General features: G+C 40.8%; 1 protein-coding gene across 3 annotated transcripts in view; it reads right to left on the reverse strand.

Moving 5' to 3' along the window:
• The window catches only part of LOC147251485 (LIM and calponin homology domains-containing protein 1-like), an 85,623-nt gene that overhangs the window by 19,177 nt on the left and 45,312 nt on the right, over nucleotides 1-21,134 (reverse strand). For all 3 annotated transcript variants that reach the window (XM_086222252.1, XM_086222253.1, XM_086222254.1), the window contains exons 7-12: nucleotides 19,225-19,255; nucleotides 14,811-14,921; nucleotides 13,002-13,200; nucleotides 6,387-6,645; nucleotides 2,417-2,746; nucleotides 1,221-1,256 (exon numbers count right to left, since the gene is read on the reverse strand). In XM_086222252.1, the coding sequence (XP_086078378.1) occupies nucleotides 1,221-1,256; nucleotides 2,417-2,746; nucleotides 6,387-6,645; nucleotides 13,002-13,200; nucleotides 14,811-14,921; nucleotides 19,225-19,255 (966 nt within the window). The remainder of the gene's footprint in view (nucleotides 1-1,220; nucleotides 1,257-2,416; nucleotides 2,747-6,386; nucleotides 6,646-13,001; nucleotides 13,201-14,810; nucleotides 14,922-19,224; nucleotides 19,256-21,134) is intronic.

The raw sequence follows: 21,134 nt of genomic DNA on the forward strand, positions 1-21,134 counted from the left end.
CATCGTAGGAAAAATCTTCACAAGTCATTTCAATGAGTGATTTAGCTTCTCATCTTAATTTAGGTCGAACAAGTGGGAACATGTGCGAGCTCTCTTGATCCTCTTAAGATTATTCTGTTAAAGACTGGCTGTGAAGAACTGTATACTAACAATACACACCAATATCTATCACAAATGCAAGAAATCCATTAACAGAACTACAAAGACCTAAGACCTCCAGTGTGACGAAGGTTTACCCCTTTAATCTTTCTATAACCAGGTGAGTCCTGTTGAGACTACAGAAACTTTTTATCCAAAGGTCAAGGTTAAATTAACAGCCATTGTTTCTACAATTTTGGACAACGTATTGATCTTCCACGTCTGTAAAACTCATTCTCTTAACACAGATGCCGTTTTTCGTGTGAGTAAAGCCTCTAAAAGCTCCTCCTGCTGTCTGTTGGTTTGCATGTTTGTGTGTATTTGTTCTGGGGGCCTATAAACAAGCATCTCTGTTCACAGCATAAACAACTGCAGATATTCGAATAGTTTAGAAAGATGGTTAATGACATCACCAGTGACATATGACTCAGTGGCAAACCATTATTCAGCGCACAACCCGAGATTCAATTTGCACTTGTGAAGTGTATTGTTTGGTTCCACAAAGAAAGAAAATATATCTATACCGTATATTAGATTGAGCGTATCTGCTGACTTTGCAGCGCGCACATACGGCTCATCAATTCCACCCTCGCTGACACCGTGTGGAGAGGTGTGAAGGCACTATCACAGCGGCAACCATAAATGACAGCAAAACATGGGAGCTATCCTGTTGATTTTTTCTTCATCCCAGCTCAGAGTGAAAGTCTCTACAGTTGCAGGAGACGTTTTTCTTCACTTTAATGCAAGAAACAAAGCGAAACCCAAAAACCACAATAGAAAATGAACTGTGGTCGTGCTGACATGTGGTTGACCCTTAAGAGGTTTAAATTTTCAGAGATTGTGAAAGTCTATTCAATTATTTTTCCAACATGAAATTGGCCAAATGTAATCATAAGTGACTGTTTGTACCAACAAAGACGAAATCTTTACAACTGGAATGTTAACTTCCTGTGACTAGCTTCAAGATGCTCCTATCTGTTGACAGATATTCCCACATGCATAAGGGCATAAGTGAATAATTAAATGACTTGTTTTATACAGTGCACAGTGGCATGCGGCTGAGTGGTGAGGGGACGACTTACTGTGGGTCATCTGACACACTATCTGTGTGGCTGAATCTACAGGGGATAGAGAGCATGGAGAGAGAGCACAATCACAAATGAACACAAGTACACAGAGAGAGAGAGAGAGAAACACGTCATCCATGCAAAAAAATACCACCATGGAATATTTGATTGTTAGCTAGAGGGTAACAAACCGTGTTGTGGTCACAATGTAGGTGAATGAACAGTGGATTAAACGGGGCTGCCAGATGGTGTGTCCGTGCACAGATGCGTTTGTCAGTTTGAGGGCTCAACAATGAACAAACAAAGCACAAGGGGGCAGTCTTTTTCTAAGGCACAGCCACAGCAGAGGGGACGTTTACTGCAGTACCGCAAACCAGAACACTGGTAGCATTAAACAGATGAAAAGGCAATTATCTTAGAGTGCAGCTGACATTCAGCTATTATAAAAAGCACATGCATCTTTTATTAGACAGCACTAAAGCAGAATCAAGGCTTTCTTTCTGTCTATGACCTCGACATGTAGGTTTGGCCTCAACCACAAAGGTCTTCACAGCTTTATATTTATATGATGCAGCCTCTTTGATGTTGCAGATAAAGTGTGGTTGCTTGCCACAAGAGAAAAGGGAGACTAAATTAAAAGAGGCTTCTCTGAATCAAGACCAGATAGATCATGTTGTAAGATGACTATTTGCCATATGGTTTTTGTAGGAAGATGTCTGCCTGCGATACCCTGCGGTTTGCATTAAAGCCAGCACCAGTACTCAGTTTGTTGCTGTTTGTGTAGGTGAAATGAACATTTTGTGGTTGCATATTAATGTCCTGACAAGTTTGTGTATCTCAGGTTTAGGCGCAATACATGCATGTATTCTGGATCATAAAATGAAAGTGGATAAAATTGGTTTTAATTTAATAGAGCGTCCGTTAGTGTTCTACTGCCACTCCTGAGGAGGCCAAAGGCCTTCACTTCAGGTCATGCATTAATGAATTCACCTCATTTTTATCCACCTCTCTTTACAATTTCTACAGAAGTTCTCATGCATTCTGCAGCAAACTATCAATACACTATCATACATGTAAGTAAGGTCATGCAATCGTTGGTAGTCGTCATCTGTCTGAGGTGAAGGTCACATGCTGTGATTAAATATTCAAAAGGATCAGGAAAACTGTTGATCCCTTGAGTGTAGCGTTGAATGATAGCTGCAGGAGCTCACGTTGCTGGAAGTTTGCTGTCCAACCAAGTTCCTTGTGGGTCATCACTTTCACTCAGTGCCCTTGCCTTCCGCCGGCCTGTATCGGTTGGTGCAGCAGTTGCCATGGTAGCAGGTACAGGAAGGAAGTGGGAGGGTCTTGGGGAGCTGACGCATTTGAGCATGGTCAGCATTTGGGCATCTCCCTTCGTCACTCCAGCCTCCTCTTGGTCTGTTACAGGAGGATGTTTCACGGATGGGTCGACAGGACTTGTTGCAAGCGCGGACATTGCTGTTGGCGTTAGCGACGTGAGATGATGGAAGAATTCCTCCGAGCAAGAGCGAGCTGGAGTGCTGTAGAGAGCAGAGCAAACTAAAACGTACTGCTGTCTGGTTATCATCCTCTATCATGACACAACATTCTTCTGGTGCAGCCTAAGTGTAGGTTTTTGAAGACATAAATCTGAGAAGAAAAAACAAAAAAAAAAACAAAACAGAGCAGGGTCACAAATCCCCTTGTTGCAACCTGGATGTGAAAACAAATTGGAGCCACAAAGTCAAAATTCACTGAGCAGTGTTGTTTGTCCTGGTCTGATGAACTGTGTCTCTCTGGGTTTCTTATTTTTTGACAGTATATTCCCAGAATGCATTGCAGAGAGGAAGAGACTGACCAGCTGCTGGCAGTGGGAAGGCCAGCCAACCTGCTCAGGGTCAGGGAAGGAAGAAGGCCTCATTTCCTTTCATCCTGAGGGTGGGTCGCTGCAAGTGTGTTTCTGTGTGTAGACATGTCTGAAGTGTACTCACTGTATACATGGTTTTGTGTTGTAACTTATTACAGTTTTGCTCCATGCTTTCTACATATGAACTCCAGGCAACAAAACACAAAATGTGCAAATTCCAGAGTTAGTTATCTTTGGGAAAATGTAAGCCGTTACCAGCACAAGCCTTTTACAATCAGCCAAGAAACCCCCATTCCCTTGGAACACTGATAAACACAAGTCAGATCTCATCTGAAGATTATTTCCACTCCCTTGAAACACTGACAATCAACCAATCCGTAACATATGTACCAGAGACAGCTGGGAAACTGGGGGTGTGACTCTAATAACTCTGAAACCTCAGCTTGACCAGGAGATAGGCGATAACAGAGAACTCAATCCAAGAGGGGAACATTGCGATCACACTGGACTACTGAACTGTACAATAAACAATAGCCATGACAGCACATAATCCTCACCTTGTTACACAACACCGAGTGTAAAATTTGTGGCCTCAGGCAAGACTGCTCAGTAAAGGCTTGTATGATAACGGGTCCTACATGTAACTTGATTTCATTGAGCTCAGAACCTCTTGCTCATTGTTGTCATGCTCAAGTTAAGAATGCCAGTTAACAGTCATGGAAAACCTGAGATAGCGATGAAAGTGCCGAAGGGGAAAATGACAGAAAGCACAGCTGTAAAAATTGGAACTATTTTCTGACAGGAAAACAATCCCGATACTTTTCTGTGGCAAGTAACTGGGACATAGTTTCTAGAAAATCCTATTGGTTTTAATATTTTCATAGTGAAGATTCTGTAGGGTTTTTGGGGACACAGATGTCCATGTACCTGTGCTGCACACTGGTACATGCAGGTGTCTCAGAGGCAGACATCACAATGTTTTATGATTACGTGTTCTTAAGCTGATATTTTCTTTGACAATTTATTTTACAACACACTAACGCATCATTTTCAGCCTCAACACCATTTTGATGATACACTGACTTTCACTCCTCCACTGAGTTTCACACATCTGTTCCTGCACACATAATGTGAGCTTATGTTAGCTAGCTGTGGTGCTAGAATATAAAATATACATCAAACACTCTTAATAAATCAATCAAAAGGAAAATGCGAGCAGAATATAAAATTCTATGAGACAATTAGTTTTTGAGATTTGATTCATTTAGAGTTGAACGATAAATTAGAATTATGAGTACGACTACAAAATGTGTCTGCTGATTGGGGCACGGAGAGAACCATGAATCAAGGGGAAGACCTTTTATCAGAGGTGACCATCAGGTGAGGTACAGTCTCCATGGGGGGTTCTGCATGGGGTTGAGGCTCACTGCTCCTCCTCAGACACGCTGCACGGACATCAAAGCAATGTGTGGACGCAGTCCACCTCTCTTTCTCCTGGTCCCCAACCTGTGTCTGGGGTTCAAGGGGCAGGGTAGGGGATGGATTGAAGGACCGTCCAGGTGGGGCGCCTATGCTAGAGACCTCATATGGACTGTTACATTGCCCATTCACACATATTACACAGGAAACAAAGACATTCACAAAAGGAGCAACAAAGACAAGGATGACCATGACAAGCCGGTCACAAGACATGGAACAAGGACAGACGTAGCGAGGGAGGAAGGGGTGGATACACACAAGGCAGAATCAGGAGACGAGGCACACAGTGGGAGGAGATGGAGGGAAAAAAGAACAATAATGCATGCAAAATTAAATACATGCATATTGATGCAAGACATACTGTAACATGATGGATGAAATCCAAAGGCAAAATTATTGACAAATTATCAGAGCCCACTTGGTAATTCACCACACACTCCATTATATCCCCTCAATGGCATCACTTTTTGGATACATGTAGTGGGGGTAATACTAAACAGTTTTAAGTCTCCTGGCTCTGGTGCACTGAGTCCAAACCTCAAATTCACATCAAATCCCAACAGTTCAGTACAATACACACACCAGCAACACTTGACATATGGCTTAAGGAATCAATTCAGCAATGAGATATTTGAAACTTCCACAGCGAAAGCAAGGAAAACTTTGTGACTGGAGCTTTCTTATGACGACATGCCAAACCAATAAATGCAAATGCGTACTTCCGGCTCAAATTTGCCCTACTCAGCATATTTTTTACACGTTTGTTTCAATTTGAGTCAGAGCATATGAAAATACACATCTGGCTTCCATCAGCCACTCCCATCTGTACAGTGCTGGACAGAGAAAAATAATCAACAGCCGAAAGCGCTTGTTTCTGGCATCCGCAATTTTACATAAGTGACACTTATTCATGAAAAACCATCGAACAACAGAAAATGAATGAAAATAGAACATCAGTGCCCAGCAAAACCAGTAGTGGTGAATCACATTGAAACCTGTAATAATTCAGTCATTCGGCTCATGTTCTTAAATTCTGCTAACATCTGGGTGGTCCACCAGCACCGTATTTAACTGCTTCATGTCTGGAGTTTCTTATGCTGATTTAAAGACGCATACATGGACACTTCATCGTCGTATAAAAAAAACCTCTGCCAAAGCATTCCCAAACTTTAAAGAGGTTTTTTTTTTTTTTTTTTTGCAGCAACCAGTTAATGTTGATCCAAGGACATTGTAATATATGCACAACAATGTTCTGATATTCAAGCTTCTTCTGCAAAATGTCCCAGAGGAGGAATATTTTTCATGTAAAGCACTTTCAATGTTATTTCAATAAGCACTTGTAGATTTGCAGTATTATAAAACTGTAGCGCACAGTTCAGCTGCACTGAATGAGGGAAATGTTCGGCTGGTAACAGCAACAAGAAGAACTTGGAACATATAAACTTAAACATCAAAAAAATGGAACAATTTATATTTCCCGCAGCATTTTTGTATTACTTTTTGAGTCACCCTAGCAAAGTCTGACTGTTATGTGGCTTGATTCTGTCATCACTGTGACCGCCAAAGCCAAAGAAGTTACACTGATAAGAAATGGAAATTAAATGATCGCTCCACTGCAACATCCCCGCGCAGCCATTTTGGACTGAAAACACACGAAACAAATGGGCAAATATGTGATATCTTGTCAAGGAACTTAATGACACCACTTTTGAATCCACACTTTTTTCTTTGCTATCTGTAATCTCCACTGACGTATTCAGTCCAAAATGGAGCTGTGGTCAAGAAAGCACAGAGTTCCCCCTCTTGGGCCTCAACTCTGTCTAAGCGCCACTCACCTGAAAGGTCTGTCTCCTCCTATCGGCGAAGTGGCTGTGCTCCAGCTCTTGCATCCTCCATCCTCTTTATCGTTTTTCTTCTTGCGAAGCTGGGCTGGCAAATATCCACTCTGGTTGCTCTTGTTGGGCAGGTACTGGTTGAAGGGCATGGCAGTTCGTGGTTCACTGACGGAGGTCCGCCGTGCCAACATGTCATCCTTACGCACGTCTGGCATCTTCCTGTGCGGTGGTCCATCAGACTCTGAGTCGCTGCCACGGCCTGTTGGAGGGAGGAGGAATATTTAATGAGTCATGGACCCTTTCATATGTGTGTCACTTCTTTCTGGAGGTTTCCAGATCCTCCTCAGACAGATTGATTCTACATTCACGTTCTCATTAGAGAAAAACATCAGCTTAAGTTGCTGCTACATCAACTGGAGGAGGGTGATGGTTAAGTAATGATTGTTTTCTCTATTGAGAGACTTGGTGGATCACATTTCAATTTGAGGGATTTCTTTTTAAAATGTTTTTATGTGATATTGGCTTTGTCAATATACATGGAACTATTACCATGGAGGTCATGTGATCACCAGTGTGGCTGGTCTGTCTGTGCGCAGGATAACTCAAATATTTGTGGATTGATCTTAATTAAAATTGGAGCTTTGGCTGGAATTGATACAATATCAGATCACACGGTGTCATATTGCCTTGATCATGTTATGTGCTCTTCGAGCGCCCCCTGACTACTGGGAAATACATTACCTCGAAGATATTGCTGCATCTTTTTGTGTTTAGGACAGCGACTCTTATCTCCATTCATTTTTAAGTGATTACACAGGGTTAAAGGAATACAGTGTAATTTACATGATTATGTGTTCTAAAACAGCATGAATCCTCTTTAAATACCCCCAGAGAGCAAAAAGCACCTGGCTTTCTCAGTCACTGCCAGAGAGAAAGAAAAGGGACAAAGAGAGAGCATAAATCCAAAAACAAGCTGACGGAAGAGAAAGTTGATTTGAGGAGTCTCAGGGCGGATACCTCACATTGCTATTCTCTGAATATAAATAGATTTATGAATTTACAGAAAATCCCCCAATCCTGTTATATCACATGGGTCAACACAACACAGACACTTGGCAGAACACCAATGAAGTTGGTGTCTTGTTGCTTTTATGAAACAAAAGGAAATTCATGAATCATCTCTAAATCTGTACTGTGCAGCTTGAGCGGGGTAAATTCCAGGCTGCACTTCAGAAGAATTTAATTGGGAGTGTGTATCTCAAATGCATTATAAAGCTCTTCAATATCAGTGACAACACCTGGATTTGCATAAGAGCATCGCACACGTACTCCCCCTGGCATCTTAATTTCCTCTGGAAGACATTTTTGTGCGTGACTAGAGTTCTTAATCACCCAGGTCAATGTATAGCTGTGCTACAGGAAGACAAACAGACTCCATAGAATTTCTTGAAGACATTTCTTCAAGAAATACAACCAGCTACTGCTGTGTAGTACTTAGACCTTGAGTGATTCCAAAATGTCCTCAAGGACGATCATGTTCATAATTCTAGCGATGTGCCTTTACCTACTCTTCTATTCTGCTTAATTCACATATTTTCTGCAAGTACTTGCACAAATATCATTTGTACAAATAGCAGGTAACAGATACCTGCATTCTTACTTTTCCCAAGGTCTTCAGAAATTCCTCCCCAAGATGTTCACCACATGCACTACTGGAATTCCCCTTCCTTTGAATGCATGTGTACTCAATCTATGCCCCAGGAATCTATGACTCATTGTATATATTTTCCAGGTACGAACCCACAATATCAACCAGATCGAAACTGTAAAATCTTCTTTAAGTTCTGAACAGATACACGCGGAGGCAGCCACAGCTCGAAGTTAAAACAAACGTCACATTTTGAACTTGTGAAAACATCTTCAAACAAAAAGACTTTCATTTTCTTGTGGTCTAAAAGACTGACAGATCAAGGCGCAGAAAAAGCCTTGAGGTATCTGCACTTCCAACACTGAATGGTTCATTTAACTCCTAACCCATCAATTGGAAACATGAGTGAGTCGAACATTCAAGTCTGCCTATACTTAAGGAACTACATATGTTGATTGGGCAACCTCCTTTCTATGCACATATGGTAACACTAAAGCTTAAAGGAACCTTCATCATGGGTCAGTGCCATCCTGTACCGGGGTTTCGCAGAAACATATTTACATCAATAATCATCAACATGATGTTGCACGAGAGGAAATGTACACAACTCCAGTAGAATATGCTGTGCAGTAATTATTAACATGAAGGCATGCAGCACTGCAGAGTCACCTCTACAGATTTGATGACTGACAGAAAGCCAGCTGGACCTCAGGACAATCAAAATTAAATCACTCAATGTACTCTTCCAAACATTCGAACACTTCACGGACAGGCGATGCTGTGAACAGACAGAAAAGGAGGCCAGGCTGCACTGCAGGAGCAGAGGAAGCACAAGTGTCTCACTCATCAACTAGAGGGCACTCGGAGAGCACATACCTCTATCAAGATAACCTGTTCCAAAGCCAATGTTATTATAAAATAATAATAACACAAAAAAAAAATGCCATTCATGTTCAACAGATTTGTCCCCAAATTCAATGGGTTCTTCCTTAGCCCAGGTTATACCCCACCACCCAGTTTGTGAAAATCGGTTTCATGGTTTTTACGTAATCCTGCAAATAGCCAGAAACACAAAAATCTCCTTGGCAGAGATAGTGATGTATCCATCGTCCAAACTTGGCCCAAAGAAAAGGAGCATTGCTAATATTGAATTTCTATTATAGATTCAATTAAACTCGTATCCCTGTCCCCTAATTACTGTCAGGGTGAAGTCGGCTTACAGAACTGAATAGTGAAAGGGCTTTGTGTAAAGGTCAGGGAAGGGAAACTTTGCTGAGTTTGTGTGCATGTTAGTAAATGGATGCTCTTGTTCTCCGTGTACTCAAAGCACCCTGTGATTGGCTGATAACTGCGCTGCTATTCTGTTCTCACTCCTGTCTGCGTCTCCTGGGTCTCATCTCAGCTCAGAACTCCCTGTAACCACAGTAGTGGATGTGACAAGGAGATATTATTGGGCAAGCCGTAGAAACTGTAGAACACAACTCTTTAAAATGTTTGTTTACAGATTAAAAAACAACAGATAGACTAAATATTAAATTCATTTTTTTTCTAAACGGATCTTAACTGAAACACATCCCTGTACAATTTGGGTATCTGTGAGGCAAATTTCCTCAACTTTTTCTAAAAGCTTTTTGGCTTTAGTTCCTTTCGAAAACTTTTCCAGGCCCGGGAAATGTCATTTTCAAATTCCATGACTTAACCGTCACCTGCTCCTCACAGTAACAAATGCAAATAAACTAAAGGAATGTCCAGCTTAAGACATGTATATACACAATTAATATTATTAAAAAAATAAAATTCAGAGTATTCCAAAAATAATTCCTTTTTTAAATCTAATTTATTGAACTGGTAAACCAACTGACTCCAGCCTGCCTCCTCAATAATACAGCTCCTTAATTCAAAATGCGAACGAGCTTGCTGCCTTCCATTAGAGGTAGGCGTCTCAAGCAGCTTGACAATGTGAGTAATCAGCTGTGGGTTACACGTGTTGGTGGAGTGATGGAGCGAATGTTTGCATCATGAGAGCAAGAGGGTGTCAAACAAAATCCTTTGGCAGCTTTGCATTCTTGTCTATTGGGATTTCTGGAGGGAGAGAAGGAGATTTCTTCCAGATCTTTAATGGGCTCCTTTTATAGCTGTTGAAATACGTATGGAATTATAACAGATTAATATGTTTTGGTTTGGTATTCAGAACACTGATATATAGCTGTCACCCAACCCAAGACTGCTGCTCTGCACGGGTGCGTAGGGTTATCTAAACACAGTCAACAGCTTGGTATTTTAGGAGCAGACTTTATTCGAATTTTCCCAACAATAAAATTTTGGGGTGTAATTTTGAGTTGGGTTTTTGGAAACAGCAGTTTCCTTTGCATTTCCCAAAAAACAAAAACGCAGCCAGACAGGATGTTTGGCTTCTTTCAGTGTTTTTCCACATGTATGTAACATTTTGTTATGACTGCTGTATCATTTTATAGGTAGTCGTTAAAAGATACAGCGTTGTCTTTTTTCTTTTTTTTCTTTTTTAAAGCACCAAATTATTGTAGTATCCACTAGCGTTCTCTGTGTGTTTTAACAATAGACAAGTCTTCAAATGCTGGGGCAATTTCAGACAAGAAGGTGTTGTAAATCAGAAGTGATGCTACTCTCGCACTTTGATGGAAAGTTGGCTGAGAACCTGTTGGATGCACCGTGCACGAACCTGTTTACATGACAACTGACAAAACAAACTCATGAAATATTGGGAGAGTAAAGTGAAGTCAATCATACATGAACATCTTTGAATGATCTAAATCTGAAAACATGCACTTGTACACTCGAAATGCCAACTGACTTCAACTGAAGAATTCACATTTAATTTGATGTGTTGGCGAACAAATTTTAACCATGAACACGATAAAGAAGATAAGGATGTATCAAGCTGTGAAAATTCCCTTTGTTTTCATTTTGTGATTTCAATTCATCCTCCAACGATGTGTCACATCAAAAAGCTCAAGGAAGCGATTACTCAAACAACCGTACCTCTTTCTCTCCTTTCGGTCACATGCTACATGCAGGCTCAGGTCACTCACATCATCTCTCTCTAGCTGTCACTCATCTTAATCCATGCTTGACAGGAAACAGTTGGACCAAAAGCTCAAACACAGAGACACTTTTGTCTGGACGTAAGTGGTGAAGCAGGATATTCTCACTGAAAGATGTCAGGAAAGACTCGCAAGCCTCAACAAGCACTATGGCTAAAGGCAGCTTTTATACAGTAAACAGACTGTAAATAGACCAGCCGAAATAGAAGCAGAAATACATCAGAAGGAACGTGTTTCTGGAAAAGACAAACAGGAGGGAATTTGGTTCTTTCATCATACATACTTACACATCTAAAAGCTGTGTGATGGATTAAACATCCCTTAGATAGGCTGGACATACGAAATTGTTAGGAATTATAAAATCTGTAATAAACTGGGACAAACAACAATCTGGGTTCAACCCCCATGTCTAAAAGAGAGATGTCTAAAATCCTGCCAACTGCTGCTGTCACCACTGACCTCCTGGACACAGGTAAGCAAGAGGATAAAAATCTGCACAAATAATATCTAATATTTAGAAGAGGGTATTGAACTTCAGTACTTGTATAGCACCACAGGAATTGCTTCAATTTATCACATTAAAAGTTGTCTTTTCATTCGATGAAACATTTAATACCAGGTGTTTGTTTTTTGTTTTGTTTTTAATGTTGTACAACTGCTTTTCGCAGAAAAACTCCCATTGTAGGAACAAAAAACTAAAGAAATGAAAGACAAATTAAGGTAAACCAAATTTTGGTCCATTATTTTGTACGGTACTGCGAAAATTCCAAAGACCTGAAAAATCAGAACCAAAGATTTTTAAACAGTCCATGGTAGATATTATAATAGGGTATTGTGTACATGTCCATCAGGATGGAGGCAGAGAGTATTATACAGAGTATTATAAGCACATTTAAATAGTCAGTTGAATAAGTGGAAGCAAGGAGGTGGTGTTATGGGCCAAAGGTTGAACAGAGCCAGACAACATCTCAAAAAGTGTCCAATTATTCATGAAATTTAACTTATAAAACCACTGGATCAAATTAGAGACCTTCTTACCGCCTTCATGTTGTGATATCAATCAAATGTGAGAAGCTCCATTGGGAAAGTTACTGTCTTATGTTTTACGTCACTCCACACAGCTGTCATGGGATGTCATCTTGGTGGAGCCCGTGTTAACACATAACTGGAACGTGACCACATTTGTTAGTGTAACTGGGCTCGTGCATGCTTGTTGACATTAACAACTTGAGACTGACAGCAGATACGGGTCATTATAGCGCTGGTAGAGGCATGCAGACGGAGTGCACAAACAGCTTTTCAGAGAGGAACATGTGATATGAATGTCGTTTTTTTCCCTGGACCAGTAAAAGAGATATGATCCTTAATATGGTATTTTTTTCTTTTTTCTTTTTTGATGTGACAAAACAGGAGCATGATCATGCACCACATGAAAGCCTTCAGCACAAGAGCACCGCAGGCAGACATGACCTCTTGTTTACCTAATTTGATTGAAACAAAACAAGCAGTGTCTGCATTCGATACCTTCGTGATCACAAGATGTATGTCTGTGACTAAAATTTTAAAAAAGCCTGTACCTTTGTTTAAAAAAACAAACAAACAAACAAACAAACAAAAAAGAAGCAAGCCAGTGCACTTTGTTCTTTCTAAAAGCCTTTGACTACTTTGACTCGCACTGGGCGTTGTCCTGCAGAAACACAGTGAGCGGACAAGCAGACCTGACAACAGCTGCACTTGTATAGGAGGGAAATGCACCTCTAACTGTATAATCAGATTCAACCACAACAAGAGTGAAGGTGAGGAGTAACTTCCCTTCCAAAGACATATGGCTCATGAGTGAGGGACGATATTTCCCAGCGCAATGTCTTATTATGAGAAGTTTCCTACCATCACTGCTGCCGCGGGCCACCAGGACATCCGGCGACGGAGTCTGTTGTGAGCGTGAGCCGAAGGAGTCCAGGCTGTCGAACGAGTCCTCGCGGCCGTGGCGTGGCGGAGAAAGAGAGTCGCTGCGCTCTGAGTCCCAGCAGTCAATGTATCCACTGTCCCGGATGCTGCGGTTAGGGCTTTCTGCGTCTTCTGCCTCCTAAACATTGATGCAAGCACACCAGGTTGTATCATATGTACAACTAAAGTACATTAAGACAAAAGAAAAGGCACAGTCGTGCAAAGAATATCAACTGACCAAAGTTATATTGGATGAAACTCCTTTTGCACGAGACACTCATTTGTTGTCCCCCAAGTCCTTTAAATTTGTTCTGTGTGAGTTGACATTCATGTCACATCTGAAATTCCATTTATTCAGTCAATATCAGAAGAATCATCGCATTTCTAAAAAATTATAGTCCATGAACCCTATAAAATCCAATCTACAGGAACTTTCTTTATTCCTCTCACTCTCTTTGCTTCAACCGCACGTCTTTTCTCATCCTTTTATCTGTGAGAATCACCCCCCCCCCCCCATCACTCTCTCATCACCTCACTGACCCCTCCCTTCATATGTCTACAGCTGAAACATGTCTATGCAGCTAATGGAAGGTGGAGAAAGGCCTTTCCTGGTGAAAGACTTCCTTTTCCTGATCCCAGTGCAGTATGTTATGCAACTTCCACAACCTCAGTCAAATGCGGTATTATATTTTCAACTATTTCCTTTTTCACCGTCTAAAACAAACTCTAAACCTTATTTTGTGACCGAAGTACAACATAAATTGAATGTTGATTTGGTGACAGCATCCTTATGAATCTTTTATCATGGTTCAAGTCACAAATCAGTTCCTTTACTTTAACTTTTGTTAATTTCTATCTTTAATGCACCACTGCCAGAATGTCCTCTCCAACTTTGAATGTTGGATTTTTTTTTATGATTTCCAGGATTTTCAGATCGCATTTTCTCATCGTCATCTTTTCATTTCACTAAGTTCTGGCTTTATTTTGTTCAACTACATCTGGGAAAGATATCTTTGCTGAATTGGCAGTGATTTCTTGGTTTTATAGAGCAGCATTGAAAGGATGTCACATTGTGGAATGAATTGCTCTGCGCTGACATCATGTTATCAGGGGCGGTCGTGGAATATGCATGTATAACTGCTGGTGTGTGCTGTGTGTCTTAAGTTTTATCTGTCTATTTGGATTAGTTAATAGAGAGAAAAGAGTCCAGATGATTTACCCCAAAGACACATTTCAACAGGAGGCATTACAAGACCTCGGGTGGGGTGTTGTCCTTTGCCCAAGAGGATTTCTGGGAAGTCTATGGACGTCCAACTAAAACAATTCATGTGTCCCGTTTTTCATGTGTTGTATCCAGATAGCTTGATGATTAGTTACTGCAGGGATGGAATTTGTAATCTCCTGCTTACAGTTCTGAGATACATTTCAAAAATGTAAACCTCTTTACCCATATACCACTGCAGCCAGAAAAAACTGTTGGCACTGTACCGCACAAGAGGACATTGATATGTAGAAAGCCAATGTTACTGAACCAAAAATGTGTATCTGCATTTGAGGATAGTTTACTTGGGTGCTTTTTGGTTTAAAAAAAAAACAGATTATAGGCATTTGTGGTTTACAGAAATTTACAATTCAAAAGATTTATTCTGGCGACTGAGCTGACATGATAAGTGACACAACCACAAGACCAACTCCTGACTGTGTTGTACCTGTAATTTAATGTTATAACTTTTTTTTTTATATTCAAACCTTTCGCATCTGTGACAGCAGGCCCTCAAACTCTCTCAGGTCCAGTGTGGGCCCGTTGTAGGAGGTACAACCGTTGGCAGCACGACCCAACCAGTAAATAGTGATTAGAACCTAGAACAAACAAACACAACAAGAACAGACAGAAATGACTACCTGTGATAATAAAATTGCAAATAATGTCACTGCATTCACACCCTCGGGAGCTTAACTATGCACAGAAAACCGACAGTTTAAATAACACTAAATGTACAACAACTGTCCACTATAAAATAATGGCTGGCTGATTTGAGAATTTTACATGTAACAATCTGGCAATGCTTTTAATAAAATAAGTAATGAAATCAATTGGGCACACATGTAGCAATGCAGGCAGACATTTGAATCCATCTACATTTCTTCCAAATGAGTAAAACCGCTATAAATATTATTTTGTCAGCCCATATGGTTGTATTGAAGGAAGGTAGGCATGCGTGAAGTAAACACTCCAAAGCATTCTTTATTCTGCTCCTTTCATTTTTCTCAAGACAAAATAATACAGGCTGGCTTCCTGGCTATTACAATCCGGCCTCCTCCAAAGAAGTTGCATGTTAGCTGTGGCATCCTGCACAAACACGACAAGACCGAGCCATTGTTCTGAACCTCAACAGAGAGACAAGAGCGCGCCTGTTAACATACAGCCTCACTTCAGGACCTGCAGTGATTTTTATCAGCCTGTCAGTTAGCTTAGCCATTTGTGCATGACTTATTAGGTAGTCACTCTCATCTCCTTCAAACAGGCTAACTGCAATCAGCAGTTGAAGGGGTTTCATGCCTTTTCTTTTCCTTTTAGTGGAATACACTGTGGTAGCGCTGCAATGTGACTGAAATACTGCAGTTTTTCTAAATGCACTGCAACTCCCCTTTGGATCAGCTCAATATCAAAAATGCAAAATGCACAGAAACACCACTTACGGCTGTCCACACAGAGCGGCACCTGTAGCACTGCTAGCAAAGTCGTCAAGGATATATTTACTGTGTCCATGTCAAGCAGCAATCCAGAGGGGTTGCTTTGATGAGGAAGCTCAGCATGGCTCACTGTGTTTATTTCAGTCGTATTGTCACTCTAAACACTCTGAGGTTCAAACACTTGGAGGAAGAGCAAACGAAATAAGAGGCTGATCACAAGACCCACAAAGACATGTTCTTTGTAATACAATGCTGATTCCTGAAATTCTTTTTTAGCCAAAGTTAAAGGAGTTCAGTGTTTAAGAACTTAGAACTAACACCAGGGGCTGTATTCTGGAAACTGGACCGTCATTGTTCCTTTATTCCAGGTCCAAAAATATTCCCGGAGATCTCCAACACACTGAAACAAACTAAAGAACCAAGTATGCACCATTTGTGATAACAGGTATAGATAAAGCGGTGAAATAGATCAGCCTTGGCTTTATTAACATGGCGCAATTAAGAAAACTATTTAATAAAACACATCAGTTGAAAGAATATTTGAAAAGTCGCCTTTAACATTTTTTGGAAACACAGGCCTGTATACATGTGCACGAGACAGGGGTTGAAAAATACACTGAATTCACAATATAGTCTGGTGCAAAATCCAATCCCAGGAGAAGCAATATTTAATAATGACACAAGAATGCTTCTGAGCAACTGCACACATGACCCCTGCATCATTTCATATGGAGAGTATCAATTCTTCAGCGTCATTCAGCTCTTTTGGAGTGTTTCTCAAACCCAGCAGTCTACTCAAACATGGATCAACACTGTTGATTTTGTCTTTATGTTTTAGCTTCTATACTAATCACGCATGCATGGTGCTTCACCGGATAATGTTACAGCAAGGAATGCCACTAACTAGGGTACTATAGCTATACTGCATTTGCTGTGGCTTTGGTTCATTGTCTGCAGTCTTTATTCTGAACTGTAGGGTGTGGAATATTGCTTCTGTGACATCGCTACAATGACAGAACACAGTACGTGTCAGTTCCCATTAGAAGTGGGTCAGCAGCACTACTTGCTCTCCAGTTTGTTATAAATGCATCCATATTGATCCCCACAGTACAAACACGAGACATGCCACAGCTGGGCCTGCATCTTTTTAACATGTAGCACAAAACCAAAGGGGACAGCCACGCAGGTTTAAAATCAGAACTGGGACACAGGGAATGCAGCTACAGCGGGTGAAAGACAAATAGAAACAACAGGCCTGACAGAAAACTTATGCGGCTAGTCATTCTGGAGTTGTTTGTTCAAGACCTGTCAAAGACGTCCCATTGGTATCAGCTATTATCTCTTTGTTTTATGCATACACACACTTGGGCGTTGTATAATGGGCATGAATGACCCCTATGATGACAGCATGAATACAAGCCAATGCATGCAAACATCTAAAAACGTCACAATCTGCAAACCTGTTGGGGGTTTTTTCTGAGAGAGAGGGTTACCCAAGGCCATATTGCTAAACAATCACTTCAAGACACCATAAATAGTCCACATTTCCGTGCATTAATAATATCTTTTTTTTAACTTTAGCTTTCAATCTGTGTGCTATACAACACCTTTATCACCACATCAGCAAATTCTCTTCGGTGCAGTTTCCTCTCCTTTGAATATGTGATGTGCTGCAGCTATTGAATCGAAGTCTTCAGTCTGCACGACAGATCCATATTGTAGTAGCAGGTCCTGGCTAGCTGCTGGAAGTTTGTAGGTCATTTGCTATTGCTGCAATTGCTGGCTAATGTGTTGCTGGGTGTCCCTGTGTGCAGTCAGCTAAATGAGCTAGCGGCTAGCTCTGCAGCTCCACGCACAGTACCACCAGCTCCAGCTGATGCACCAGCATCAGAGGGAGAGGGAGAGGGTGAGAGCGAGAGAGGGAGAGAGAGAGAGAGAAAGAAAGGCACTGCTCTGACTGCAGAGTGAGCAAAGCTATCACTGCATGTACTACTACTTAAAGCAGTGTCATAAGAAAAGGAGAACAGGGTGTTGAGGTGCATCAGAGCATAAATAATCCAAAATAGACTGTAAAAGTGAAACATTACAAGAGTGACAAAGCAGAATTTAATCAAGAACCAACGATGAATTAAAAAACTAAATCTGGTAGAATATGTGGGGAGAGAGGAAAGAGTGGAACATTGTGAGTTTATCTGAGTGTTTTACATGCATTTATATATTTAAGTAAAAATAAAGTGTGGCTAAAATGGCAAGTGATAGTTTACTTTCAGGAGGTGCACAGTTCTGCCCTCCCAGGGCTGACAACAACAGCTAGGTTAGCTAGCTAAAGAGGCTCCAACACAAGAGTATAGAGGGGCAGATTCTGGGTCTGGTTTGCCCCTTTTTGACAGTTACAGGAGTGTCTCCTGATTCAAGCCTGGTCCAAAGAGATTCCCTAGCCAAATGATGTTGTAGCGGGAGCCCTTTACAGACATTATCAATTGTCAGTTACAGTCGATGATTAGACCGGCACTGCCAGTGAAGAGTAGCTGAGCACAGGGCTGTGGATTGTGAGTATAGATCATGGTCAAGAGGTTTTTTTGTTTGTTTGTTTTTTTAAATGAAATGGTCCACTTTCATTTGTTATCCTACAGTGGTTCCTTTACGCGTGTTGTTTCAGGCTACAGAAAACCTATTCACTTCAGTAGGCCCCAGGACCCTCCATGGAACACCATGACCAGGCTGCTCTATGGCAGCAGGCACAGCTCGCACCATGTAGAGACCAGGCAAACACTCCTCTTATTAAAACTGATTAAAAATAGAAACATAATCGGCTTCTATATTTCCATTCATTGGTTAATTGTAAGTTAGTGGTTGAAAAAGTGCGGAGCAAAATGTGGCAATATGATGCAGTGACTATACATCTCTCTCTTGGCGTCACATTAGTGCTATCAAGACGATCCTCAAGGCCAGCAATGGATCTCAAAGACTGAGAATGAATGGCACATCACTCAAATAATAACAGGCTGTTCTGGGTCAAAATGGTTTGCCAAAGCAGTAAAATTTCATGAAAAAATATGCTTTCATGTTTTCTCAAAGGGAGTTTTTTCCTAAATTTTGAGATAAAAATGTCCACTTCAGTTGCCAGGACAGAAGACTTTATTAACATGACATTCAATATTCTAAACATGCTTAGAATAGACCTTCATGGGTTTTAACAGTAGTTCTGATTTATGCGATATTAACATGAAAAAAGGAGACATTTACATCCCCTCAATAAAAACATTTCCCTCTCATGTCAGCCCTGACACTGGTCAAAACAAGTAGAGCTAATAGATTTAATGTAATGCAACTGGACATGATATGTGCAGTTGTAAGAAAAGAATGACATCCACAGCACAAACACGGAAACACCAGGCCATAATCACAGTTTCTTTGCGAAGCGTATATTTAGCATGTAAACAACAAAAAATCCAGAGGCATCACTTACATTCTTTAGCTTTCGGCTGCAGTCACTTCCCCTAGAGAGAGCAAGAGAGAGAGAGGGTTCTGGTCATATTCTTGCATGAAAAATAACAGCAGATGCATTTAAAACTCAGCAGCTCCCACACACCCACGCGAAACAGGAGGAACAACCAAAGTTACAACACAAACAAGAATCTACAGTGGCAGTAGCCAACACAGGCTGAGGTGGCAATAGTTAACCCTTCATACTTACATCTACTGCATGCCTGACAGTAGCAGGTTCAAACTATAAAATTCAGTTTTAGCATGTCGGGATTGAAAACGCATCTATACAGTTGCTATTCTGCATCAGAGCTAATAACAGAGACAATTCCTTCTTGATCTGAAATAATGCATAAAAAGCCAGCGGTGGACAGATGGTTTGACTGCCAAAGGATCTCTGGGAGGTGCAGTGCAAAAACCGCCACAGCAGTAGCCACTTAGCACCACAGATGTTGCTAAAATGAGAAGATGTGGTTCTTGAGGATTACCACTGGAGGCTAAAAATAGATTGCTGAATGAGGCGGTAGTAAAACTGACCCCAGAACCCACTTGTGTTTCGGAAATAGATACTTTTAAACAGAGAAAGGCAGAAGCGTCAGAAAGACACACTCAAACAAAAGGCAGAACAACAGATGATGTTTTAGTTTCTTCTAATGGCTTTTACTCAACTAAATCTGCCAACACTGTGACTTTCAACATTCAAAGCATATGAAATATAACAATCTAAATTATTCTAAAATGAGTGAATGAGTCACTCCTTCATTATGGATCAATAAAATCGCAAAAAAAAAGCAACGTTGCATCAAAGACTCAAACAAAAAAATAGAATTACCCTTCCAACCAGCTCAGTTGCAAATTACACTAAAAATAATACAATGTACTGTATATGTGGTGCAGAGTTTAAGGAAACATAATTCAAAAAGTGTTTATTTGGAACACTATGATGACACACTAAAGTTGACCTTTGGATATCAACAATTGCATTTTATGCTATTCACATATTTATGTGAAATTTGGTCAGAACTATTAGCACATGCATGCATGCTTGAGTTATGGCTTAAATTGTTATTTTTGCATTCACAGTGACCTTTGACCTTTAACCATTAAAACCAATTATTTCATCCTCCCCGAGTGAATAATTGTACCATGCTTGAAAAAGACACATTAAGGAAATGTCCTCAATGTGTTCCTGAGATATCACGTTCATGTGAGATGACCATGACCTTGATCTTTGACCACCAACATGTTTCCAGCTCATCCTTGAGTCCAGTGGATGTTCTTGAGAGATCATGTTGATGAGAATGGGCAGAAAGACAGAGAACCCACATGGAAATATCATGCTCCGGCCCACGGATGTTGCTGGACCAGATCACGTATACAATTGGTAATAAATTGTAATGAGGAAACATAAAAATATGTAAAATGCATATCATGCATGAAATAAAATTCCACTAAAAATAAGGCAGTAAATGTTCTTAAAACAGTTGTGAAGTAGACTAACACACTCACCGGTGTGAGTTGGCATACACTGACGGAGGAGCACAGTCACCCTCAGGCTCAAGCCTGGCTTATGACCAAAAAAGCTTCAAGACAGACACCTTGCTTTAATGTACTGCAATATTACAAAGTGCTTGTCCAACACCAGCTTTCTGACAGATCAATACACTCTCAGCATTCATACAGTTCTAGAAAGGGGGTCAGTGGAAGGTAGCCAGGGTGGGAGAGATGTGCTTTCTTCATTCTGGTGCTGCACTCAAGTGTGGTGCAAGTCTGCAGTGTCCTATTAACTATGCAGGTTGAGTAAGGGACCACTTCATACGGAAAATAACTCACTGACTAGAAAACACATGCATAACATTTACATGCCTAAGTGGTTTCCACACATGAATATGG

Source organism: Aulostomus chinensis, chromosome 13 (assembly GCF_037954235.1).
Source record: "Aulostomus chinensis isolate RoL2024-O1b breed Wild chromosome 13, RoL_Achi_v1.0, whole genome shotgun sequence".
In the NCBI taxonomy this organism is placed as follows: domain Eukaryota; kingdom Metazoa; phylum Chordata; class Actinopteri; order Syngnathiformes; family Aulostomidae; genus Aulostomus; species Aulostomus chinensis.